The sequence below is a fragment of the Pseudonaja textilis genome, chromosome 1 (assembly GCF_049901715.1).
Source record: "Pseudonaja textilis isolate UNSWEBS1 chromosome 1, rPseTex1.2, whole genome shotgun sequence".
In the NCBI taxonomy this organism is placed as follows: domain Eukaryota; kingdom Metazoa; phylum Chordata; class Lepidosauria; order Squamata; family Elapidae; genus Pseudonaja; species Pseudonaja textilis.
Window position 1 is genome coordinate 327,376,576 of NC_141990.1, and position 25,307 is coordinate 327,401,882.

Below are 25,307 nucleotides of genomic sequence, written 5' to 3' on the forward strand. Positions count from 1 at the left end.
GGCACGTGTAGGAAGAAGCTTTAACAAAGCTACTTCAAATTATATATTTTTGCAAAGCTTGCATCCTTGAAATGTTTGCTATGTATCTATTATATTTAAGGAATGTAGCACTTACTACATTGTATTTGTTTCCCAGCTGCCCTTGGGTGAGTGAGAAACTATTTGTACTTTGTTTTGTAATGACTCCTAATATAATCTACCCACTAAAAAAGAGGAAATGGCTGAGTCTTATAGCCTTTACAACATGAACATTTAGTCTTTTGATGCAATTATAAATAATTTATCATAATTAGCCAAGTTTTCTTTTGTTCATCTACACCTCTCATTTACCACAAGCATGTGAAGAAATGAAATTTAAATTTATGTATGAATTCCAAACTATAGGAGTTATAGTTGTAAGTTGTGGTCATTTAGCAGGTCACCATGTGACTGCACCCAATTTTATGCCCTTTTTTTCAGTAATTGTAAAATGAACCAATTTTAACCAATGGGTGTATTTTTGTCGGAAACTAGAAGTAAATACAAAAAATTGTAATCATTTGACCATTTGCTAAATGCCCAAAATGTGATCATGTGACTGCAGGCAGCATGGCTGTATGAACTTTGAAACTTGGTCATATGTAACTTTGGGGAAGCCTGTCATAACTTTGGTCATTAAGTGATCAGTCATAAGTCAAGGACTAGTATATAATTACTCTTAACCTTGTTTAGTTTATGTTAGCTTTCCACATTTGAAGTTTTGATTATGTGCCATTGTCACTGTCAACAGCTAGCAACCACATAGTTTTTCTCCATTATGAGGTGGCTTTCAGGTCTTCTAACTGAAATATTTAAATATAGTTTCTTTTGTTCAAACAAATTGCACATCTGGTTTAATTTTATAAGTTAAAGTGTATAGTTTATTGTACCCATAGATTAAATTGTGGTTAAAAAGAATGCCTTAAAGTCTTAAACAATTTCTTAGCTTTTTGTTACCTTATTTACATGTTGATTGAACTTAAAAGACTACTATATGCCTCAGTGGCAATTAGCAATGAATAAGACTTCCGGATATGAATTGTAAAGCAGACCTACTGGTGGAGCAGCATCTCTACTGCTAAGCTTTTTGCTTTTTTACCTCTTCTATGGTTACATACCAGTATTTTAAAAATAAAGGTCTTGGGAAGAATTAATCTTACTGTATCCCACTCAGGCTTTTTTTTAAAATTCAGTAAGAAAATCATAGGAAATTACCACAAATCACTACAGGTAGTCCTTGACCTACAACAGTTCATTTAGTGACAGTTCAAAGTTACAACAACATTGAAAAAAGTGATTTATGACCATTTTTCACACTTACAACCGTTGTAGCATCCCTACGGTCACTTGAATAAAATTTGGATGTTTGGCAACTGATTCATATTAATGATGGTTTCAATTTCCCAGGGTCATGTGATCAGCTTTTATGTCCTTCTGACAAGCAAAATCAATGGGAATGCCAGATTTACTTAACAACCGTGGTACTAACTTAACAACTGCAATGATTCACTTAACAATTGTGGCAAGAAAGGTTGCAAAATGGGGCAAAATTCATTTAACAAATTTTTCATTTAGCAACAGAAATTGTGGAGCCATTTGTATCATAAGGACAACCTCTATAAAGAAAGCTAAGGTATTGGCCATATGACAGAGGGTTTGGCTTTTGAAGTCTGTCTGACTTGTAGTTTATGGGTAAGTTGTTCACCCAGAGTAAAACTCTTGTTATTACCCATACTCACGCATTCACAGTAAATCTGAATGTTCATGTATTGGGGAAGTCTTGCTTTGAAAATGGTTTTTATGCTGGTTGTACGATTCTTTTGTGTTCTGTTGTGTCCTTTTGAGCCATCCAGCTTGGTTGTAAAATTTTATTTATTTATTTATTTATCCCCCCCCTCCCCCCATCTCTCCATGGGGCTATGGGCAGCTTACCACAGCAAACATCAAATTATTAAAAATGTAAATATTACAATTGAAAAACAGTGGAATAATAAAAATAAATAATGGAAATACAGCAATGTGAATTAAAACGGGTCCCCAACCCCTGGGTTAAGGACCAGTACTGATCCATGGTCTGTTAGAAACTTGGCTGCACAGCTGGAGGTGAGCTGCAGGCAAGTAAATGAAACCAAAACCACCACCACCACCAGTCTGTGAAAAAAATGTCTTCCACAAAATCAGTCCCTGGTGCCAAAAAGGTTGGGGACCATTGAATTAAAAGATGGGCCTGGAGGGAGAAGGATACGCAGGGAGGAGGTGGGGTCAGCTGTTAGACCAATAGTCCCCCATTGGGTCCCCAGGCCAACTGGCAGAACCAAGTCTTCAGGCTCTTACAGAAAGGACAGGAGGTTGGGCGCAAACCACAGGGATGGAGGCAGAATGTTTAAGAATAAGTTTTGTATAAATGGCCCAGTCTTTTTCAATAAATAAATACTTATCTCTAAGCATGGCATGCACCTTGTGCTAACTAGAATTCAGTTAAGATTTATATTTGTAGGTTGCTGTGTATTTAAACCTGACAATTAAAACAATGAAAATGAAAGCTGCTGGTTTCTTCACACCCTATAGTGGAGGGAATAATGCATTATGGGTTCTGAGCATAGCAGTTATTTGTGGTTGTGTAAGATTTGCAGAAACTTTTAACAGAGAAATCTGTCATGTGGCTCCATATTTACCACATGAAGCATTTTCAAATATGTGACACTGCAGACTTACGTGCTTCGTTTGGGATTATAATAAAATGGTAGACATATATACAAGATTCACTGATAGATTTGGAATTGCCATGGGAAATTTGGGAGAGAAAGTGATGTAACTGTACAGGGGCTTTTTAATCAGCCATCTATTTCCTGCTGTGTTTTTTTATATTGATTATAGCTTGATTCTTTGAAGAAGACAGTTGTTACTAGCTTATCCCCATATTGAAACTGTTATAAAGAGCTTAATAGCAGCTCTTGTATGCAGATGAATTTATGACATGCAGAACAGCAAGTTGCTCATTTTCTGATCCCACAAATATGCCATGGAGCAAAAAGGAGGACTAGGTTAATACATAGCCTTAGGACTTTGAATGTTAAATAAATTAAAATAAATTAATAAATTAAACTCTTTTATGTCAAAGTTGGTTATGAATGAAAGTTTACATTTCATATGTCCCCTGGATTTTTATGCTGAAAATGAAAGTTTGATTGACAACTAAAAGTGGCTGTTCAATTCCCTCCTGGAAGTATAAGAATTTACCAACTCCAAATGTGGGAATTTTATGAAGAATTCAGCACACTGAAAAAAAAACCAAAATCTTTCATTTTTAATGTCCTAAATCTTATGACTCCAAAGGCTTGATACTAAGTTTAGACTGAATGACCAAAACAATTCATTAAAATGTGAGGAAGGCCAAATCAGGATTAAGCCTGGAACTCTATTTATATATGCCATCTTAACTGAATCTTAAAAGTCTGACTTAAGTTTTCTCCTCCCTGACTTCCTTTTATACTAATGAATTAGGAAGGAAACAGTTTGAGCTCGTTAATTTTTTTCTGTTTCCCAGGCTTAATGCATATTTTTCCAATTGTGGTCTCTACACTCAGCATGAAGACTCTCTGCATAAGGTAGTATCTTCATGCTGATTACATTCTCACATGGCTCTTAGACTCCTGAAATATTACTGCCATTGGATGGCATTGTGCATGCATATGATGTGACCATCTTGTCAGAATGTAAAGAATTAAGAACTGAACCTGTTTGAAATTTTATGCAGAAAAGGTGCTTTGGACCTCTTATAAGTGCAAGAGCCTCATGCTATTCATTAAAATAATTTGACTTTTTAAACAATGGCTTCCCTAGAAGGTGGGGGGGGGGGAACTAACCTTTTGAATATGCATCCTGTGCTTTAAGAAGTATGTTACAGTTGCCAAACCTATTCTTCCAAACAAGATCCATTCTTCAAAAATAGCAGGCCAAAAAGCATGCATGAGAAATGAGAATTTTGATTCTTTTGTTTTGCTTGATGTTCCAATAAACTTGATTTCTCATCATATCACATATACAGTTACATTTTAATAAGCCCAATTCTCCAAAGACCTCTGCTGTCTAATTTTTCTAATTATCATCTGGCTAATGGGCATAGCACATTTCCTTGCTCTGTGTTTTGAAAAAAGAAATGCAGTCTGTAATTTTATACCATGCTAGTTATTCTAGAAAAAATATTTGGTATGAGAAAAATCGATGAAAATCTACAGTGGAAGTGGGAGAGCAAAATTGTGCTTTCTGCTCCAAGCCTAAGAATTAAAGATGGGTGAAACTTTTTATATTTATCACCCCATTTTAATGGATTCATCCAGCAGTCATCTTTGGCCTCTAAGAACAATTACTGGAATTACAGTGAAAAAAGTATCTGTATCTTAGTTCATACTGTCTTTATCAGAATGATGGATAATTTATTAGGCTGGCAGAAGTTGGCTGTTCAGATGGCTTCTCCTATTTACTCTTTCTTCCCCTCCATTTTCATTCCCTTTTCCAACCTTTTCCCCAACTTTTAGGCTCTTAAACGGCTTGCTTATTGTGATCTGAATGGCTTCTCCTATCCCCTTCCCTGTTCCACAACGACCTTCAGTTCTCTCCTTCTTTTCTAGGTCTCATGTCAGGATTTAATGTAGTTTGCCAGAATTAAGTTTTGATCTAATGCCAAGTGGCCGCCTAGCTTTAGGCTATTGTTTCAGTTAATGTACATGCTTTGACCTTCAGTAAACAGAAAAGGGTGTAAATTGCCTTGGTGATGCCATGCTTGAAATACATACATCTTATATGTTTTAGATTAATGTTTCTGTAGCTGCCATTAGTTGCTATTGCCCAGCTGATTAATATGCACTGTAAAATACACAGGAATATATTCCACAGCGGGCCAATTGCAATTCAGAATGACTCTTTATTTAAGAGTGTTAAAAAAAATCACACTTCACCTTCAGCAGCTTCAGATGGGAGAACAAAGTGTGATGGTGGGGGTGGGGAGGCAGATCTTTCTTTTTGCTAATGCTGTGCCTCCTCCATATAGTGTTCTCAGGATACTTTATATTTTCATTGAAAAGCTCCAAGTGTCCATAGCTATCACTCCATCCTAGCAAGAATCTGTTTTGATAAGGAAATGACACTGTCTCTGAGATTCTGTATCCTGACATGATTGATCAATATTTCAGTTATAATATTTGGATGTTTTCCTGAGAACACACTATACTATATTCTCCCCATGCTTAGTCCACACCTATTAAAGGAAAACTACATTATGTTTTTTCTAAATGTTTCATATGCATTTTCCTGTCTTTTCTTGCTGATGTCAGAATTCTTGCTGTTTTTTTTAGGGGGGGCAGCTGCCTATGGCTGCCTTTGGTTTATTGTCAGAACTACGCATATAGAGCTCAAGCTAACTACTTTATTATGTTCTGCCTATAATACAGGAATCTCCTTGTTCTGGCAGCCCACTCTTGGGAACAATTAAATAAGGCTCCAAGGAACTGGGGGGAGGGGATCAGTCCTTGTCCTTTTGCTGGTTCTGCAGTGACTCCAAGCTAGCTCCATGCTTGACCCCTTCTCCCTGCCAAACTGGGTATTCAACACTTACATAAAATATCAGATTGGTTTTGCTCAGTTTTTGTCTTACTGTTGAGATTCAGAGGTGAAGTTTTTTTCATTTGTGGGTTTGCTGTCAACAGGTTGAACTATCCATATCCTCACGTTTTGCAGTGGCTTTGGGAATGGCACATTTTGTAAGAGAAATAACTGCATTTTTCTTGGCAAGTACAAGAACTGTTCAGCCTGATCTGGAGAATTAGATATGCAAGTGATGGGCTCCATAGCATCTGTATGCTTCTGCTGTGACATAGCCATCAAATATTTAGTGTGAAGAATTATATACTAAAAGATCTGTTGCATGCTGAACAAGGAGTTCTCTCAGCATCTCATATTCCAGGTGGAATTGCAGAGACATGGGAAATTTGAGTCTTTTTGCTTGTTTCAAAATCTGAAAGCAATGGAGTATGACCAACAGTAGCTCAAATCAGCATCCATAGAGTTGTCTTTTTTATATCCCAGGAATTAACATGGCAAGAAAGTACTCCAGTCATTCTGTAAAGTCATCCAGAGACTTTGATGGTTAAGCAAGAACATGAAACATGTTGTGTTTCATCTATGCAATTAGCAAAGGTTCTAAAGGCCATGAATTGAGACTTACATCGAGCTATCCAATTTGAGCAAAACTATCCTGAGCAAAGAGATATTTGCATTCAGATGTTTGTACCATAATCCAGATTTGGTAGCTTTTGATTTGCATGTTACAGGTAATCCTCAATTTACAATTTTGGAGCCCAACATTTTTCTTGCTAAGTGAGACTGTTGTTAAGACAGTTGAGTTTTGCTCCATTTCTTGCCATAGTTGTTAAGTGAATCACTGCAGTTGTTAACTTAGTAATGCGGTTGTTAAGTGATCTGGCTTCCCCATTGACTTTGCTTGTCTGCAGGCCGCAAAAGGTGACCACGTGACTCTGGGACACTGCAACTATCATAAATGAGTCAGTTGCCAAGTGTCTGAATTTTGGTCACATGACCATGAAGACAATGAAAAATGGTCATAAATCATTTTATTCAGTGTCATTGTAACTTTGAACAGTCACTAAATGAATTATTGTAAATTGAGGACTACTTGTAATTTAAAACATGACATTGAAATGTAATCTGAATTTTCAGTTGCACATTCTTAAAAAATTAATAGTTTCCAAGTATGTCCTCAGAAATTAAGAATTCATTGAGCCCTATACATTCCTTAACATAGGATAATTTTCTACGCATTTCCGTGTGGATGATCATTTTATCTAGGCTGGAGTTAACTCAGTTACCTTTTATTGATGCACAGAGAAGAGGTTGCATTTTTATTGCATTTATTGATGCACAGAGAAGAGGTTCCCTAGTCTGACCTGAGTGTCAAGTGTGAATGGCCATTCATTCCTCCATATTTTTTTCCTAATCCCAGAGCAGTTTACAAAAATGAATTCTAGTTGGATTATTCATCTGATCCAATATTGTCTATTTTAACAGGCAATGACTCCCCAAAATATCATGCTAAAGAAGGGGCTTCTGTTTTACTACCTGAGCTGTTTTGTCACTTAAACCTATGACTGTCTGCATTCAGAGCAGATGCTTTAGAACAGAGCTGTGTACTTTTTCCTGAAGTTTGAAAAGTTCTGTCTTAAATTATTGTTACTTGACTTTGAATTCTTACTGAGAGTTGTAGAGCTTCGGTTTCTTTATCTGGCCCTTTCACAATCACTTCATATGCCTCAGTGAGTTGATAGGACAAAATCCTGTGACAAAAAGCATTTTCCAAGAGGCAAATGATGAGAGAGTCCATAGTGTTGGGTGTGGCTGGCAGAAATCTGAAACTATTTGGCAGAGTCAGATAACAGTACAGTAGGATTAGCTGCAAGTTTGCATAATCCTCCAAATATTCTGTAAGTCTGAGATGAAGTATTGGAAAAGAGCTATCAACAGTCAGAAGCTCCACAATTGCTTCTTCAGTACTTCTTAATTTCACTTCCAAATACTTCAGTCAGTTGTGGAGAAGGGTTGAGATTTGTTTAGCATCTAAAATTAACATGCATTTTTTTTACTGCATGTTAACACAAATTTATTTATGTATTCCTCAGATAATTTCATGGCAAGGGTAGGTTTTCTAATGAAGAACTTTCCAGGAAGCCACATTGCTGGCCAAAGCCTACTACAACTACCTGTAATATAGTACAGGTAGTTCTCAGTTTACAATAGCAGTAACACTTAGACTTGTATCCCGCTTCACAGTGCTTTACAGCCCTTTCTAAGCGGTTTACAGAGTCAGCATATTGCCCCCAATAATTTTTTCCTCATTTTACTGACCTTGGAAGGCTGAGTCAACCTTGAGCCTGGTGAGATTTGAACTGCCAAATTGCAGGCAGCTGGCAGTCAGCAGAAGTAGCCTGCAGTACTGCATGCTAACCATTGCGCCACAGTGGCTCTCTATATACAATTATACAAGCATAATTGGGACCAGGAACTTAACAGTACTGTCATAAAATGAACAAATCACATGACTGCACTAACTTGTAATGGTAATTCCAGCAACTAGTTGTAATTATTAGGCAGGTCATATACAATTGTTGTGCAACATTACATGATTGCAACTTGCAGCTTCCTACTGGCTTCCCCATTAACTTTGCTTGTTGAAAGCCATTAGAGAAGGTCATATGACTGCAGGACACTGACTGAAACCATCCTAAATGCTCATTGGTTGCCAAGCTCTCGAATCATCACATGACCATAGGGACACTGTAATGGCCAAACTTTGTGGACTAATCATAAGCCTCTTTCTTTAGTGCCATCATCACTAACCAGTGATGAGAGATCACTGACGACTTTTTGTAGATCATGTTTTTCCTATCCTGCTAACAAAATTATTAGACTAGGTCATGATTTAAATAGCAGTCTCCCAGTTTTGACTGCCTTCTTCCAGTCCCTTTTTGAAGAGCAACAAAAAAGAGTGTCTTTATATAGATAATTAGATATTTTAATCATATCCAATGCAAAAAGTTTTCAAGTCACCTATCCTTGCAGGAGACAGTTTACTCTCTTTGTGAGAGGATTTCTAATACTTTGTTTATTGATATTTGGGGGGAAATTCCAATATCAGAATTAGTCATAGATAAACAGATGAATTCTTAAAGACAGTCAGTCCTACTGCATTTCAGCACAGAAATTGTTGCCTCTGTCCTTAGGGCAGACAAACTTATTTGTGAATTGTTTTACAGCTGTCAGTAATTTGGGTCATTCTGGATTGACGCTCTTTATAATCAATGACCTCACTTTACTTTTTCTTTTTATCTTCCAGGCAAAGTACATCTCCCAATGCATTGATGAGATCAAACAAGAACTGAAGCAGGATAATATTGCTGTGAAAGCAAATGCTGTTTGCAAACTCACCTATGTGAGTATTTTCTTCATTTAGAATGCCCTAAGATAGAAAGTTCCAGAGCTGTTCAATGATATATTAACAGCATTTTATTTCTTGGAAGATCTGGTAAAGGATATGATCGCTTTGTGGTTGAGCTATTGCAATGCATTCCTGTATGTGACTGCCTTTGAAAATCATTTGGAAGCTACACTGGTACAGCACTTAACAGTACAAGCAATGATGGATAGCCGTGCCTTGCCCATATTCTGTGACCTCCCTTAGTTACCAGTTGACTTCCTGGTGCAATTCAAAGTTAAGGTTGTTATCTTTAATACTCTAAATAGCATAGAGGCTATTTATTTAAGGAACCGCCTATCTCCTGTCATTTCTGCCCATTCTGGAAGATCTGACAGAGTTGACTTTTTCTGGGACCTGTCAATTAAGGTTCTTCTAGACAAGGGGTATCAAACTTAAGGCCCGTGGGCTGCATCTAACCCACAAGCTACTTAGATCTGGCCTATAGGGCCGGCCTGGAAATAGCAAAGGACTGGCCCGCGATGCCTCTGCTAGCAAAAATGGGGCATTAGGGAGCCGCAGACAGACCCCCCCCCCCATGCCCTGTTTTGGCCAGCAGGGTGCTGCAAGAGGGCATCCGTCCCATCTCCCCCCCGCAGCCGGCCCATGGAGGACAATTACAATGCTGACCTGGCCCTCCAAGAAATTCAGTTTGACACCTCTTCAGTTTGACACCTTGTTTCAGATTGTCTAGGTTAAAGCAAAGCAGCTGTATAAATGACTAGGTTTGACTGGTCTGATTAAATGTGTTTGGTGGGCCTAACTCCTGTGTGTTTAATCATTTCTCTTTCGATCATTTTAAAAATACAGTTTGTCAGCAACTTTTGAAAGGCCTTTAAGACAGAAATGTTATGTGGCCATATGGTTTGATTTATAATAATTGGATTGTTTTAGTTGGGGCTGTCTATCGGGTTGTATGTTTTTAATGGTTTTTATTATTTTTTATTTGCATTGGTAAGCAGCCCAGCTTACGGAAGCTATAATAAATTTCAAGTGATAATAATATGCAGCCCCTTAATTTAAAAGCTTGTGTTTTGTATTGATTGTGGTGTTCTTTGCTGTTTTGGCATGGCTTTTGATTATAAATATAAAGATATATTGTGCGATACCCTTCACTGTAAGTATCATTATGCAAAGCACAGGAAAGAATAAGAAACATAGGAAAAGAAGCTAATGGAATGAAGAATGAAAATAAAAAAAGAAATCACCAGCACCATTTACACATACACACACAGACACACACACACGTGTGTGTGTGTGTGTGTGTGTGTGTGTGTGTGTGTGTGTGTATGGATCCACATATATATGTGGATCCACATACAAATACCCGCAAGAACCTCAGAAAACATATATATATATATATATATATATATATATATATATATATATGTGATCTGTTTGCCAGATTCACACACACACAGCACACACACACACACACACACACACACAACACACACACACAAGATACATACATACACACACACACACACACACACACACACACACATACATGGATGGTATTCAGCTTTGTTTGGGTATTTTCCCACGTCATTGTAGTTGTGCTTTTAAAGTTGTAGCAACGTGTCGGCAGAATCTCATCTGCTGTCATCAGGCCTCTGTATAGTGTTCATCTGAATGAAGATGAACACTATACAGAGGCCTGATGACGGCAGATGAGATTCTGCCAAAACGCTACAACTTTAAAAGCACAACTACAATGACGTGGGAAAATACCCGAACAAAGCTGAATCTCTCTCTCTCTCTCTCTCTCTCTCTCTCTCTCTCTCTCTCTCACACACACACACACACACACAGATATCTTCATACTTCGCCATTGTTGCAAACCATTCTTGCTTCCACCACATTGACACATTTCTCATATTGCCTTTTATAAGTAGTTTTCAAGATAGGATGACAATTGGGACCAGAATTTCTATCACCTAAGCAATGCAGTCGAAAAGTGTGACATCACGTGACCCCATCACTTAGCAACATCAATCCTTGCATTCCAGTTCCTGTCATTAAGTGAAGATTGTGGGTTGTTAAGCAAGCTTCTATTCACAACTTTCTTGATACAAAACAATGACTTCATTATTATAAAATCAGCAGAAGCTTGCTCTGATATATACAATTTGTTCTTTTTTCAAATAATATTGTTGAAATAAACTATTTTTCTACTAGTATTTACATGTCTTAAAATTAGTTATTCCAGCTACTAAGGCAGAGTTCCCCAATATTTCCGGCTTTGCAGACTGGCTGGGGGAGGAGAGAGGGTGGTTTCGCATGAGTAGCCAGCAAGCACGCACATATGTGCAAGTCCATTTGCACGAGCAGAATGCACAGGTGCCTGCTTTCATGCAAATGGAGCATACACGCGCTCATCTATTTGCACGAGTGAGGATGTGCATGCTCATCTGCGCCAGCATGTGCTTGCCAGCATTTCTGCAACCCGGTTGCAAGACCCTCACAGCCCACTAGTGGGCCACAGCCCATAGGTTGGGGACCCCTGTACTGAGGTACATAAATTCACCTTTTTATTCTAGATTTTTGTGTGTATGTATAAAAATAGTTGGCTCTGTAGTGCCTTTCCAGTTTTCATACCCACATGTTCTGTTACCTGTGAATTTCTATTTTCATATGAACCACAACAGTGTACATTATGCAAATTCATTCTTTTTTGAGATACATTTTCATTCATTCATAACATACGAAGCTTCACTTTATGTATTATAAATACATATGTATTGATGATAATAAATAATACATGTATTAATAAACTCCACTCTATAGGCTTAGACTGAGTTTCCCAACCACGTAACACTTCTATTTTTCATTTATTCATTAATTGATATTTTTACAATTTATTCCTCTTTTATTACAAGTTAGAATTCTTCATATGCCATAGTTGTCAGCTAATGAGCTCTTAAATATTGACCATCATCCTAGCTCACCTAATTATAAAGACATTATTGAACAGTTTCAGCGCATCTTGGTCAGTATGCCAGAAAGACAACCAAAGTTCAGCTTTATTCAGGATGTGCTTTCATTGCTTTATACAAACTAAGTTTCTGATTTAGAGGCTATCTTGCAAGCCAAAATATGGGGCCCATAACTCAAAAATCTGAAAGTATTCCTATATAAACTCAGGTTAAAATATTCAAGCAAATATTTTATACATTGAAATATATTGGGAACTTTGAGTTATCCCTTGTTTTGAGATTAATGTGACATCCCATTCCGTTAATAGTTGCAGATGCTGGGCTATGATATCAGTTGGGCAGCATTCAACATCATTGAAGTCATGAGTGCATCCAAGTTCACTTTTAAAGTAAGTGCTCTATATGAAATTTGGAGTGTTAGAAACCATCAAGAATTGCTGTTATTGAGGACTTTAAATTCTGTGCAGAATGACCTTTGCTTGCTGAAGCTGGAACCATAACATTTTGTATCTTTTTTTAAAAAAAATCAAAATGTAAAAGCAGGCTAAGTTCTACTCAGTAAAAATTATTATACAATCTTGTTTTCTGTCAACAAAATAATATTTACTTTACAAAATTCTGATATTACTAGTCACTAAGATGTGTCAGAAGTTATGCAGGGCACTGAAACCCCATCATTGCTAGATGCCTCCTTTTGGGTCGCTGTCTGATTTTTCAATTTTGATATTGCCCATATATTTAAATATACTTTTACAGTTAGGTCTAGAAAGCTAAACTGTACATCCAGAACTATTTCTGTATTTCTCCCGTCATTTTATTTCTATTATATTGTACTTTTTTGAGACCCCCAACTGTTGCCCTAATGCAATTCTTTTGTACCACCTACAGTCTATATTTTACTAGACTCCTTGTTTCTCAGATGATGGACCGCAACTCTATTGAGTCTTAAGTAGTGATTACTTTTAATTCATTTTGCAGAGGATCGGATATTTGGCTGCCTCTCAATGCTTTCATGAAGGGACAGATGTTATAATGCTGACAACTAACCAGATCCGAAAGGTAAATTCCCCAAAAGAGGCTTGAATCACCTGTATTATACTTATGCCGAACTGTAGTCAACAAAACACTTCAAAGCTTTATTTGACTTTATTTTCATTGAAACAGTTCAACTTCCTTTCAAAAAAGACTCTCTGAGTTTCTTTTTGCACCAAGGCAATGACAGTAGAAATGAGGAACACTGTAGTTGAAAAGCCCAATCTTCATTGCCTCTAACTACTTCTCATATAGCAGAGCACCAAGAAGGGTCTCCAGAGATGACATCAGTAAGCAAACAGATTCATCTGAGGGAACAGTCGCTAAGAAGAGTTTCTGTATATTTAAAATGATGAACGGTTAAGGGAACTAACAAATAGATAGCTGTCTTCCAATATATGAAGGCTACTCTCCCAAACACCTGAGAGTAGGATAAGAAGCAGTGAGTGGAATCTCATGAAAGCAAATCCAGCCTGGAACTAAGGAGAAGTTTCTTAACAGTGAGAACAATCAGTGAAACATCGCTGGAGACTTTCAAGAAAAGATTGGACAACTATTTATCTGGGATGGTATAAGGTCGTCTGCCTTGGCCAGGTGGATGGACCAGAAAACTTCCAAAATTTTCCACCCTGATGATTCTGTTCCACTCTATTCTGTTCTTATTCTTATTCTAATAAGTTTAATTCTTATTATTCTAATTATTTCTATTCTATTCTAAAAGCCAAAAGGAGTTTTTGTAGATGATACGTTATGTTTTGGAGAGTGAGTCATTTAGTGATTGACATTTTCAAAAGTGTATGTGATTGACAGTGAATTTTGAATGTAAATATTGTAAATCTGCAGCATACTTCCAAAAATTTAAAAATACTATTTTTTTTTCTCGTTCACTTGCCCCCTCTCTTCCTCCCACCTTTCTACCTTACTGTTCTAGGACCTGAGTAGCCCCAATCAGTATGATACTGGAGTTGCGCTAACAGGTTTGTCCTGTTTTGTGACTCCCGATCTTGCTAGAGATTTGGCAAATGACATCATGACTCTGGTGAGTAGCTGGAGAGTGGCCGGCCATTCACACTACCTGCATTGTTCACTCTGAGCAAACCCTCTTTGAAGTTCCAAATGAGGAAGAAATGTTTTCAAAGCAAATAAATATCAAGAGCAGCTGACTAGAGGAGCAGTGGAGACACATTTTGTGGTCCAGTCACATGCAGGGAAATGTTGCAAAAACACAATGGTTACAGTCACAAATCTTTATTGACTTATTTTTAAAATGTCCTAAATTGAATTTGATTCCTAGTGATTATAACAGCATGTATGTAGAGCTTTTTGGTAATAGTATAGACATTATTATTTGGGGATTTTTTTTTAGTCTTTCCAGTATGGATCCTAGCCCTAGGATTTTCTGTTTTTCTCCTGTCCAAGTACTAATCAAGTCCAAACCTATTGAGCATTTTGAGATTGACTGAGATTGCAGGGTAAGAAAATAGATTTCTGATGCTTAATTCTCCCATTCTTTGATATCTAAATTTTAAACCTGTAAAACGGGGGTTCCTAAACTTTATGCCATTACAGCTCCCTTTAGTGTAATCTTAATGTACACACTTCCTCTAAAAAGCCAAACATCGAAATGAACACAGATTAACAATAAAAATGATACAATGGAACTTTTATTTTTAATAAAGACATTAAAAAATAAAAAAGGTCCTTCACACCTCTCTTGGGTTCTATCTACATTTCCCTAAGGGAGGAATGCCCCACGATTTGGGAAACCCTGATGTAAATAAATATAATGAAGGGATGGGGAATTTTCAAGATTTCATAGGATTAATTCAATTACTAATGGGGTTCCAGTCTAGTTTCTGATGACACAACTTGATTTTTGTTCAAGGCAACTTGAAAAACTTTATTCAAATGTTATTTGAAGAATAATTAACATCCATTGATTAAACATATTTTTATTTAAATGTGTTACCGTTTTAGTTACAAACAGGAATTCTTAATAGATTACCTTTTTTGTTCAAATGTCTTTCTTAGCAAAAATATTACATTTGGACTCTTTAAAATTATCAGTTATACATACTTAGTTATTCATACATACTTAGTGTAGCAAATTGTTGGTCCCAAAGCCAGAGCAAACTCTTGTCACTAGTTCTTTTGACAGGTAGCATTGTGTTCTTTTCCTTTCATTCTGCCCCCCATCCCCACCCCCAAAGCAACTTTCAGAAGGCCTGTTTGCTAAAACCTATGGTCAGGCAGGCCTTCCACTTGTGTATGGTGCATTGAGTTAGATTCTGAGGCTTAATATGCTGCAAACCTAATTAAGAAGCTGTTCCTCCCAGGCTGTGAGACCTCAAAGATTATTAAAAGCTATGAAAACCCACAGATTTTAGATGTGATAAACTTCTCATTGTAGGCTATCTAATTGATAATAAACAGGTATATGTTACCCCTTGATAACATCATGACCAATTTCATGGTTTGAAATCACATTGAAATGGATGTCTTCTTCCTTCTTGCCACAGGAAAGAAACCCCCTGAATTTTTAGGAGTGTTTTCTGAAGGATTAAATGAAGGACTCTTGGTTTAATTGCTGCAAAACTATGTGTCAAAAAGCTTTTTCTCTCTGCAGATGTCTCACACAAAGCCTTACATCAGAAAGAAGGCAGTGTTAATCATGTATAAAGTGTTTTTGAAATATCCTGAATCCCTTCGGCCTGCATTCCCCCGCCTTAAGGAGAAACTGGAAGACCCAGATCCTGGTTAGTGATCCAGAAGATTCTAAGCAGTTTGGGACTCTTGACCTGGGAAGAAGGTGTACATTTAAATAAATCTGGATAGGGTCTTTTGCAGTAATAGAGATGTTACTTGTATACCAGATTCCTTAGTTTTGTACTGGGGATGCTATGACATTCTAGGACCAAAATAAACAGCTTTGCACGCCATTTATTTACACATATGCACAGGATGAGTGTGAAGTGCAAAAGAAAATGTGGGATGGATTAACTCGTGAAGCTCTCAAAGCTTTATCTTGCTTCCCAAAAATAGTTTATTAGCAGCATTGCTGGAGCTAAATTAAATATGCTGATTAGCACAGCTGTTACATACCACAGCAGCTTTGTACCTTATGTTCCCATTTCCCTCACTGAACCTCTGTGATAGACAAAATAGGCCTTGACAGGTAGAAAGTTTTGATGTGGGAATATGGATTAAGTGTTTTTTTTAATTAAATTTAGAATGTGAGAAGACAATACATGTAGATATGCCTTTTCTCTCAGATCAGAATTTGCTGTTCCTTTAAAACAGTCTATTATTGGAGTTGGGGGGGGTGTTCTTTTTTCTATACCAAGAACAACCCTAATGTTCTACTTTTCTGCCTTCTAACTTAATACTATTCACCCCATGCTTTTTTCTAGGCAAAACCTCAGTGTTACCATCCCCCTAGTTACCATCTTCCCTATTTTACTCTCTGTCCTTACAGCATAGGAGCTAGCTCACATTTTCCCGAACTTAGTGCTCTCAAGGTCTAGGGCATGCTGGCTGTTATAGTTCAGTGCGACTGGAAGACCAAGTTTATATAGGAAGGTTGGGGTATACAATTGGATCTAAATGCAGGACCTTGGCATGGATCCCACCTGGTAGCCATGAAGCCCTTATTGACTGTGAAAACACTACTCATCCTTCACATTTGTATTAGGGTAAACAATTTAAATTCTTTGCCAGTTTAAACAGTAGCATAGTGGGAATGAGGAAATGTTTTTCAAGTTTCAACTATATCTTGTGAGCATGCTTGTATTTCAGATACTGTATAGTTAGAAATCTCCTTTCGTATGTCATTGGAACATTCTTGTGGGGCAGGAATCGGATGGACTTCTCTATTTCCAAATCCCTCTAAGTTGTTTTACATGGATTATTTTGCACATTAATTAAAGAAAAAAGTGTTGCTTAGTTGCTATTTATGAGCCTCACAGCCCCTCTTACTAAGATATTCCACCCTCTTTTTTTTCCTCCAGGTGTCCAATCAGCTGCTGTGAATGTTATATGTGAGCTAGCCAGACGCAATCCAAAGAATTATCTTTCTCTTGCTCCACTCTTTTTTAAGCTGATGACGTCATCCACTAACAACTGGGTCCTCATTAAAATTATAAAATTGGCAAGTATGAGCAGGTCCTGGCAGCTGGTATCTCTTCTCAGTATATGTGGTGTGAAAAACACAACCCTGTCACTTCAGAGGTGTAGCAGCTGACACAGACTGATGTGGAGAAAAGCAGGAGGCTTTGGAGGGGAATTGTTGGTTTTCAGGCAAGCACTAGTAGAAATCTGCCAGGGAGACAGAAAAATGAGATTGGAAACAAGAATGAGCAAAAAAGATTCTTCTTGACAGCAGTTCCATTACTGGTTGTTTTTAACTTTCCATCCTTATTTCCCAAAGCAATCATGGTTACAAAAAACAAAATTATGAATTAAATAGGATTGAGTTTGCATAATCAGTAATACATGGACTTCAGTCTGTTGATCCTATACAGGTGGTTCTCAACTTACGACCATAATGGAGTTTACCCATCATTGTAACTGTTGATGGTCGCAAAACAGGTCATGATATTTTCTGTGGCGGTTGTAAGTGAACCCACGGTTTGCTATGGGCAAAAGATTGTCAAAAAACAGAAGTAAATGCTGATTTTCAGCAAAGCTGTCATAAGATGTCATATGACCCCAACATGCTGCAAATGGCCATGTTGCTGAGTGCCTAAACTTTGGTCATATGACCGTGGGGGAGATGACTGTCAGAACTTTGATAAATAGCCTCAAGGTAAGTGTATCATAACTTTGTACAGTCACTACGTGACTGGTTGTAAATCGAGCACTACCTGTATGCTTTCACAATACCAGAATCTACACAGGTATCTCTGCTACTGGGAAATACAGAATTGTGTCTGGCAGCTGCTATCTAGTGTCTTGAATAGAAAGAGCTTCCCTGGCACCTGGATGATTGCTGAAACATACTCTTTTCTACCTTAAAAACTTGACTGTGGATTCATATGTAATTCATTTTATTTAATTTATTGTTGAATTTTATCCCACCTCTCTTTATGCCAAGATTTAAACAATCTTATAGCAATAACAATGAAAAATAAGAAATAACAATGCAATTAAAATGAGCCCTTAAAGTAAGCAGAATAATAATTTAATGAAAATAAATTTGTTATCGTTGCCCTACATATTGAAGCTGAACATGCTCCCATTCCGTAGCATGTGAGTTACATAGGATAAAATCTTTTCCTGAATATTTGATACCATACTTCTGACAAGAGGGAATGGCCAAGATTTCTCATGCTGGGTAATTTCATAGTGGGGGAGGTGAAGCTACAAATAACCCCTAGAAAGTTTACACATTTAAGACCTTCCTATAATTTGAAAGTTCTTCTGGGTCAAGTGGGTGGGGGTTTTTTTTTCAACAATGATGTGCAAGTAGCAGATTCCACATTCAAGGATCCCTTCCCTGAACTGTGGAGTCAATCACAAAGTGGCTGATTCAATTAGCCAGCAAAGACAAGGCTGGAGCAAGCAAATGGTGATTCTTACAGGATGGTCAAATCCCGTAGCCTGCTATTTATTCTAGAGCTATATATATATTTAAAATTATTAGGATGAAGCAGAAATACAAAGGCTTTAAAGCAGTTGTATCTTTTATTAGGCTTCCATGGAATTCTGAAAAAAAGATACAGCTGCTTTAAAGAGAGGCATGCTCCCACATGTTTGGAAGCTTATTTTTCAAAAAGATTTTGAAGCATATTCAGCCTAGTCTACTTTGACTGGCAGTAGCTTTTCATGGGCCTCTTATAGCCAAGATTTCTGTAACTGCAGATGCCAGGGCTTTATGCACCCAAGATAAATATTTTTTACCTTTAAGGTATGGCCTCTTCACTATAGTTCTTTCTCATATTCTTAGATTTCCTTTACATTTCTCCCACTCTTCTAGTTCCTGCTAAGGGAGGAAAAGGAAATTTAGCTTTCATATTTGTAGTTTTACAAATTTCAGGAAATACTGTAAAAATTAGTTTGCTATAAACTCATATAAGTAATAGCTCTCTCCCTTAAAAGATTCCTTGCTATAATGTCTTAATAAAAGTTTGTCACTTTACTTAATTGTAAGTGGCATGCAGTAATAGAAATATAAAAAATATAAATGTGATGGGTATGACTGTCATAGAGGGAGGACTTTTTAGACAAGTTATTGTTAAATATCTGTATTGCTTTACAAACCTTAGTAAGACCACACTTGGAATACTGCATCCAATTCTGGTCACCACAGTATTAAAAAGATGTTGAGACACTGGAAATAGTACAGAGAAGAGCAACAAAAATTGCCTAATGGGAGCTGAAGACTAAAACATACAAAGAATGGTTACAGGAATTGAGTATGTCTGGTCCAGTGAAAAGGACTGGGGGTAACATGATAGTACTGTTCCAATATTTGAGGGGCTCCTACAAAGATGAGTTGTTCAAATTATTTTCCCAAGCACCAAAGACAAGACAAGAAACAATGGTTGGAAACTAATCAAGGAGAGAAGCAACCTGAACTAAGGAGAAATTTCCTGATGATGAAAGCAATTAACCAAGCTTGCCTTCAGAAGTTGTGCGTGCTCTATCACTGGAGGCTTTCAAAAAGAGTCTGGACAACAATTTGTCTGAAATATTATAGGTCTCCTGCTTGAGTAGGAGGTCAGACTAGAAGACCTCCCAGGTTTCTTTCAACTCTATTATTCTATGTTCTATATTCTATCTATATGTGTCCCATGGGAGAATGAAGCAGACAATTTTTAAATGATAGATGTTGACCTTCATGCTGCCAGTGTGAATGTTCTGGAGTCCTTTCTTTGGCCATTGTAGAATAGCAAAAATGAAGGTGTCTGCAACGCTGTACTCTCTGCAGTGTGTGTATGTGTTTGGAAGGATAGGATTAAGAAGTCTGGGGTACCTAATTTTTAAAAATGGCTGAAGGAGGCAGAGATGATTAAGGCAAAAATACCCTCCCACACGTTTTTTTTTTAGAAATGATCTTTATTTTAGAAAGCTGTAATATAGATGATGTTTTCCCTTTTGATCTCTATATAGTAAAATGTCACAGGACATTAAATTCAAGACTAAAATTCTCATAAAATTTGCTGCATAATTTATACTAATGGCTTTGAAAGGGTGCTAGGCATTTTGGGGGAAGTATAAACAATTATTTGTTTATTAATCATTAATAGCCAGATGGAACTTCTGTGTTTAATTATAAGTATCTCTCTGATTATCAGTTGCTACTGAGCCATTTGTTGGATGGGTTTTTGCTTATACGTCCTTGTCGTGGGCTTCTCCAAGGTAATTTCTGACAATGATAAGATAATAGATTGACTGACCTTTCTTATAATCTAGCAGAATTCTGGAATCCTCCTTTGTTTTCTGCAATCACTGTTTACGGTCAACAAATGGTTTTTAAATCCAAACATTTTTTAGCCTGCTAAGTATCTCCCTGGTCTCCACAGAGTAGAGGTATGCTGATCAGATCAAATCCAGCCTTCCCTTTCTACACTATGCAACCAGATACTAGTAGAAAGCCAACAGGCAAGAGATGACTGTAATATAACTCTTCTTTTTCTGAGCAAATGCATAGAGAGGAATCCTGCTACTGATGGTGGAAATATTGTAATTATCGGGACTGAACCCTGGTTGGTAGGTTTTCATCACTGTCAGAAAGTCCCATATTGATGTTGTTCCCACACAATACTACACATAAGTTATACTAAACAATTCATAGGCTTGTATATCACACTGAGCCACAACCAAGCAAAATATTTTATGGCTAAGATTAGGTTTAAGCACTGTGCCAGTTCATTAAATGACAGCTTGAATTTACCTAATACTGTAGTTTTCTGAAGCAGTTCAGGTTCTTGTCTGCTGCTGTATGTTTACTCATGTTTACAGAATTAGCATATATGCTGAGGCAACTACCAAGTAATGCCCTTTCTTTTCTTTTTTTAGTTTGGTGCTCTCACCCCTTTGGAACCCAGGCTAGGAAAGAAATTGATAGAACCCCTGACCAATCTAATACATAGGTAAGTCAGATAATTCTTCCAGATTTTTTCATTTTGTGGCTGGGGGAGATGGCTCTAATCAGCCATCTATATATTTTAATGTCAGTATTAAATAATTCAATAAAACTATTTGTGCTTCTGGGTAAGGTTAGTCATTGGTATCCTGGGTGTTGGCATTGGTTTGACTGTCTTTTTTATTTGCCACCATTATGCGATTTTTTAATCGTGATTCCCCAGACAGCACCAAAAAGAATGTTGTTTTATCCCTTTGAAGGTAGTCCAGGTAGTCTTCAATTTATGACTGTAATTGAGCCTGGAATTATGGTTGTAAGTTGTGGCTGTTGTTAAGCATGACTGTAATTTTATATCCTTATTTGCCGTTAAGTGAACTGGTTTTCTGCAATGGCCGTTTTTGGTTGGAAACCAGAAATAAATGCTGGAAATCAGCAAAACAATGCTCATGATTGTGGTCATGTGACTGTGTGGTACTGCAAATGACCGTAAAAGGGAGCTAGTCCAAATCCCCAAAATGTGATCATGGAAACTGCAAGTGGGATAAATGAGGCCATTGGAACTACTTACAGACTAGATGGAAGAAAGAAGTGTCCATTTAATCCTGTTTTTTTTCCACAAAGTCACTTTTCTAAATTAAATAGAATTCATGGCAACTCTATCCATATTTTTAAAAGTAATCTGCTTCCAAGAAATGAAGCAAAATGGGCACTCCCACTCTTTCCAGTCTTTGATTTATAGCAAATCAAAGCAGAAAGTTATTCTAAATCCTTCATTCTGCAAAAGAAATGAAATATAGAAGAAGAATGTTATATACAGAAGAATGTTCACGCAACAAAATATCAAATGTTGATTCTGCTTTTCCATAATTGTATTTGTCTGTCCTTCTATCCCATCTATAGGATACCCACTCAAGATTACTTGAAGTGATGATATAGATCAGGGGTGTCAAACTCAAGGCTTGCGGGCTAGATGACACCCGCAGGATGCTTAAATCTGGCCTGCGGGGCCAGCCTGGAAATATCAAGGGACCAGCCTGCAGTGCCTCTGGCGGCTAAAACGGACTGCATGCGGGGGGGGGAGCCACGCCTCATTTTCACCCTCCATGGCCTCCTGCAGCACTCTGCCAGCCAAAAATGGGCCAAAAAATAGGCCCCAAACGGGCCGAAAATGGGCTCAAAACAGGCCGGAAAATGGACAGAAAACAGGCCACACAGCCCATTTTCAGGAAGCCATGGAGGGAAAAAACGTTTTGGCCGGCAGGGTGCTTCAGGAGGCATCCATTGTCGTTGTCTCCACTGCCATCCCTCCCTGCTGCCCCTGCTGCCAGCCTTCAGAGGAGAACTACAATGCTGATCCAGCCCTTGAAGAAATCCAGTTTGACACCCCTGATATAGAAAAACATAAAGAGCCAGTGCAACAGTTGATGCCATAGAAAGGAAAAGTTGTCAGAATAGACAACAACAGACCCAATAGCAAGACCAGTCACAGTGGGCCTGGGGAAACAGCTCTTCTAAAAAAGAGTGGGATCAGGGCTGTTTGGATCCCGTGGGGAGGAGGGGATTGGTGATCCAAAGAGCAGATGGTACAACCAAGAAGGCCTGTCTCCCGAGACTCATCAGATGACATGCCTTAATACAGGGGTCCCCAACTCCTGGTCCTTGGACTGGCAGTAGTCCAGGGCATGCCAGAAGCCCCATCCACAGGATGCAGGCAGCATGGGAAACCACGCCCCCTCTGGTCTGCAGAAAAACCTCTCTCCACAGAACTCTCCCTGGTGCCCAAAAGGTTGGGGGCTGCTGTCTTAATAGATATGACTCAAAGCATGCAAACTCTGTCAGATCTTACAAGTGGGCAGTCATAATAGGAGAAAGATGAACCCTCAAATAAGCTTTATACAGCTTTATACACCTCGACTTAAAACAATTCATTTAGTGAGCATTCAGAGTTTACAGTGGCACCGAAAAAAGTGACTTAGCCATTTTTCTCGCTTACAATCTTTGCAGCTTCCCCATGATCATGTGATCAAAATTCAGGTGCTTGGCAACTGGTTCATATTTATGACCATTGCTGTGTCCCAAGGTCACGTGATCACCTTTTGCAACCATTTGACAAGCAAAATCAATGGGGAAGCCAGATTCACTTAACAACCATGTTACTAGCTTATGAAGCTCAGTGATTCACGTAACAACTGTGGCAAGAAAGGTCAAAATGGGGCAAAACTCATTTAAGAAGTGTCTCAATAATGGAAATTAGGGGCTCAATTGTGGTCATAAGTTGAGGACTACCTGTAGTTGACAACTAGCACCCTGAATTGCACCTGAAAGCCTATTGGTAACCAATGCAACTTGTGTAATGGTTAGTATCATGGCAAGCATTTGACTGCTGGTGGAGCCACATTTTAGACCAGCTGAAGCTTCTGAGTGGTTTTCAAGGGCAGCTCACATAAACTTTATAATAATCAGGACAAGAGATGACTAAACTATGGCTGACTATGAATAAGGCTCTCTGAAGCAATAATGAGTTTTTTTTTTCTTTCAACGTTTTATACACCTTAGTTCTTTAAATTATAGAAACCGTACATACAGTCACCTTTCTGGTGAAACATCTTCTGGGACTAACTGTGTTTCATAATTCAGTCATTTGTCTGTCTTTTTTCCTCAGCACTTCAGCCATGTCACTCCTCTACGAGTGCGTGAACACAGTGATAGCAGGTAAGGAAGTATCATTGAGGTATATTACATTTTCTAAATAGTAAAAAAGAAAAGCAGATACTTTATAAATATATGTCTGAAAGTTAGCTTTTTCCAGGAAAAGTTGACTGAAAATTAAACATGTGCATCCTTAACTCTTTCACAGTGTTAATTTCTCTTTCCTCGGGAATGCCCAACCACAGTGCAAGCATCCAGGTAACAGGCTTTTGTTTTTGGTGTCTGTCTCTTATTTTGTGTTGGCTTTGAATGTTGTGGTATCTTAATTATACACCTAGATTGGATGTAGAGGGGATCTGTGCAGGTAGCTAGATGTTTCCTGTTTTATATGTTGGTATCTCACACACCAAAGAATTCAGGATCAGATGGGCCAGCTTAGCACTGTAATTCCAGCAATATGTGGGACATAGGGATGTCCTCACAGAATATACTCTTGAGGGATCAGTAGGAAGCTTCTCCATAGTATGGCTGCTGTCTAAACAAAATAATTAGGAGCCAAAACAAGAACACTGTCCCATGTCAAGGTTAGATAGCATGTTCATGAAAGGATAGACCATCAAAAAATATTGACTGTGATAATTGAATGAAATTTCATATTCAGTGTATACTAGCACTATCCCAAGTACCAGGTTGCTTTGGTAAAGGAGGGAGGCAGAGGGATTGTCCCAAAGTCACCCAGTTGGCTTTCATGCTTAAGGTGGACTAAAACTTTCAGTCTTCTGATTTCTAGCCTGCTGCCTTAATCAGATACAGATCAGATCAGAGACTAAATTGATTCCTATTATTATGGCCATATCTTCTTTCTGTAGCCCTATCATGCAGCTCCCCCAGGAAATGGAGCCCTCAATAAGAACTGGGCTGCCCATCCATGCTGAGATTATAGCAGGTCTTCTCTTCCCCCTGTGCCCTTACTATATTCCACCAGGAGTTATGGAATGGTCTTCCACTAATTCCACTATTAGCAAGAACTACTGACATTTATAAAGAATAGAAGACCTTAAGGTGCAGAAGAAGGAAAATTCTTGGCTCAGCAGAAGAGATTAATAAAATATATACTGTCTCTGCAGCTTTGTGTGCAGAAGCTGAGGATCCTGATAGAAGACTCAGACCAAAACTGTAAGTATGGGAGAAGCTGCCATCTTGGAAGGTAGTAGTAATTAAGGCTTCTGTATATACAGAAGCCTGTATATACTATACAGAAGCCTATTTGTTTTCTGAGGTTCTGGGTATTTGTATGTGGATCTTTGGTTGTTCGGGTTTTCTCCGCGTAAGATTCGAAGTGTCTGAAACAACGTTTCGATGAAGTCTCATTCATCATCTTCAGGCTTCTGTCTTGGCTCTTGCTTCTCAGAGTGATCACTCTGAGAAGCAAGAGCCGAAGACAGAAGCCTGAAGATGATGAATGAGACTTCATCGAAACGTTGCCTAGAAACGTTGCCTAGACACTTCGAATCTTACGCGGGAGAAAACCCGAACAACC

General features: G+C 38.0%; 1 protein-coding gene across 8 annotated transcripts in view; it reads left to right on the top strand.

Annotated features, from left to right (window-relative positions):
- Nucleotides 1-25,307, top strand: part of AP3D1 (adaptor related protein complex 3 subunit delta 1) — a 52,246-nt gene that overhangs the window by 3,371 nt on the left and 23,568 nt on the right. For all 8 annotated transcript variants that reach the window (XM_087922740.1, XM_087922743.1, XM_026698980.2 and 5 more), the window contains 10 exons: nt 8,924-9,019; nt 12,309-12,389; nt 12,979-13,059; nt 13,964-14,071; nt 15,659-15,788; nt 17,040-17,179; nt 21,052-21,125; nt 23,781-23,830; nt 23,976-24,025; nt 24,895-24,943. In XM_087922740.1, the coding sequence (XP_087778866.1) occupies nt 8,924-9,019; nt 12,309-12,389; nt 12,979-13,059; nt 13,964-14,071; nt 15,659-15,788; nt 17,040-17,179; nt 21,052-21,125; nt 23,781-23,830; nt 23,976-24,025; nt 24,895-24,943 (859 nt within the window). The remainder of the gene's footprint in view (nt 1-8,923; nt 9,020-12,308; nt 12,390-12,978; nt 13,060-13,963; nt 14,072-15,658; nt 15,789-17,039; nt 17,180-21,051; nt 21,126-23,780; nt 23,831-23,975; nt 24,026-24,894; nt 24,944-25,307) is intronic.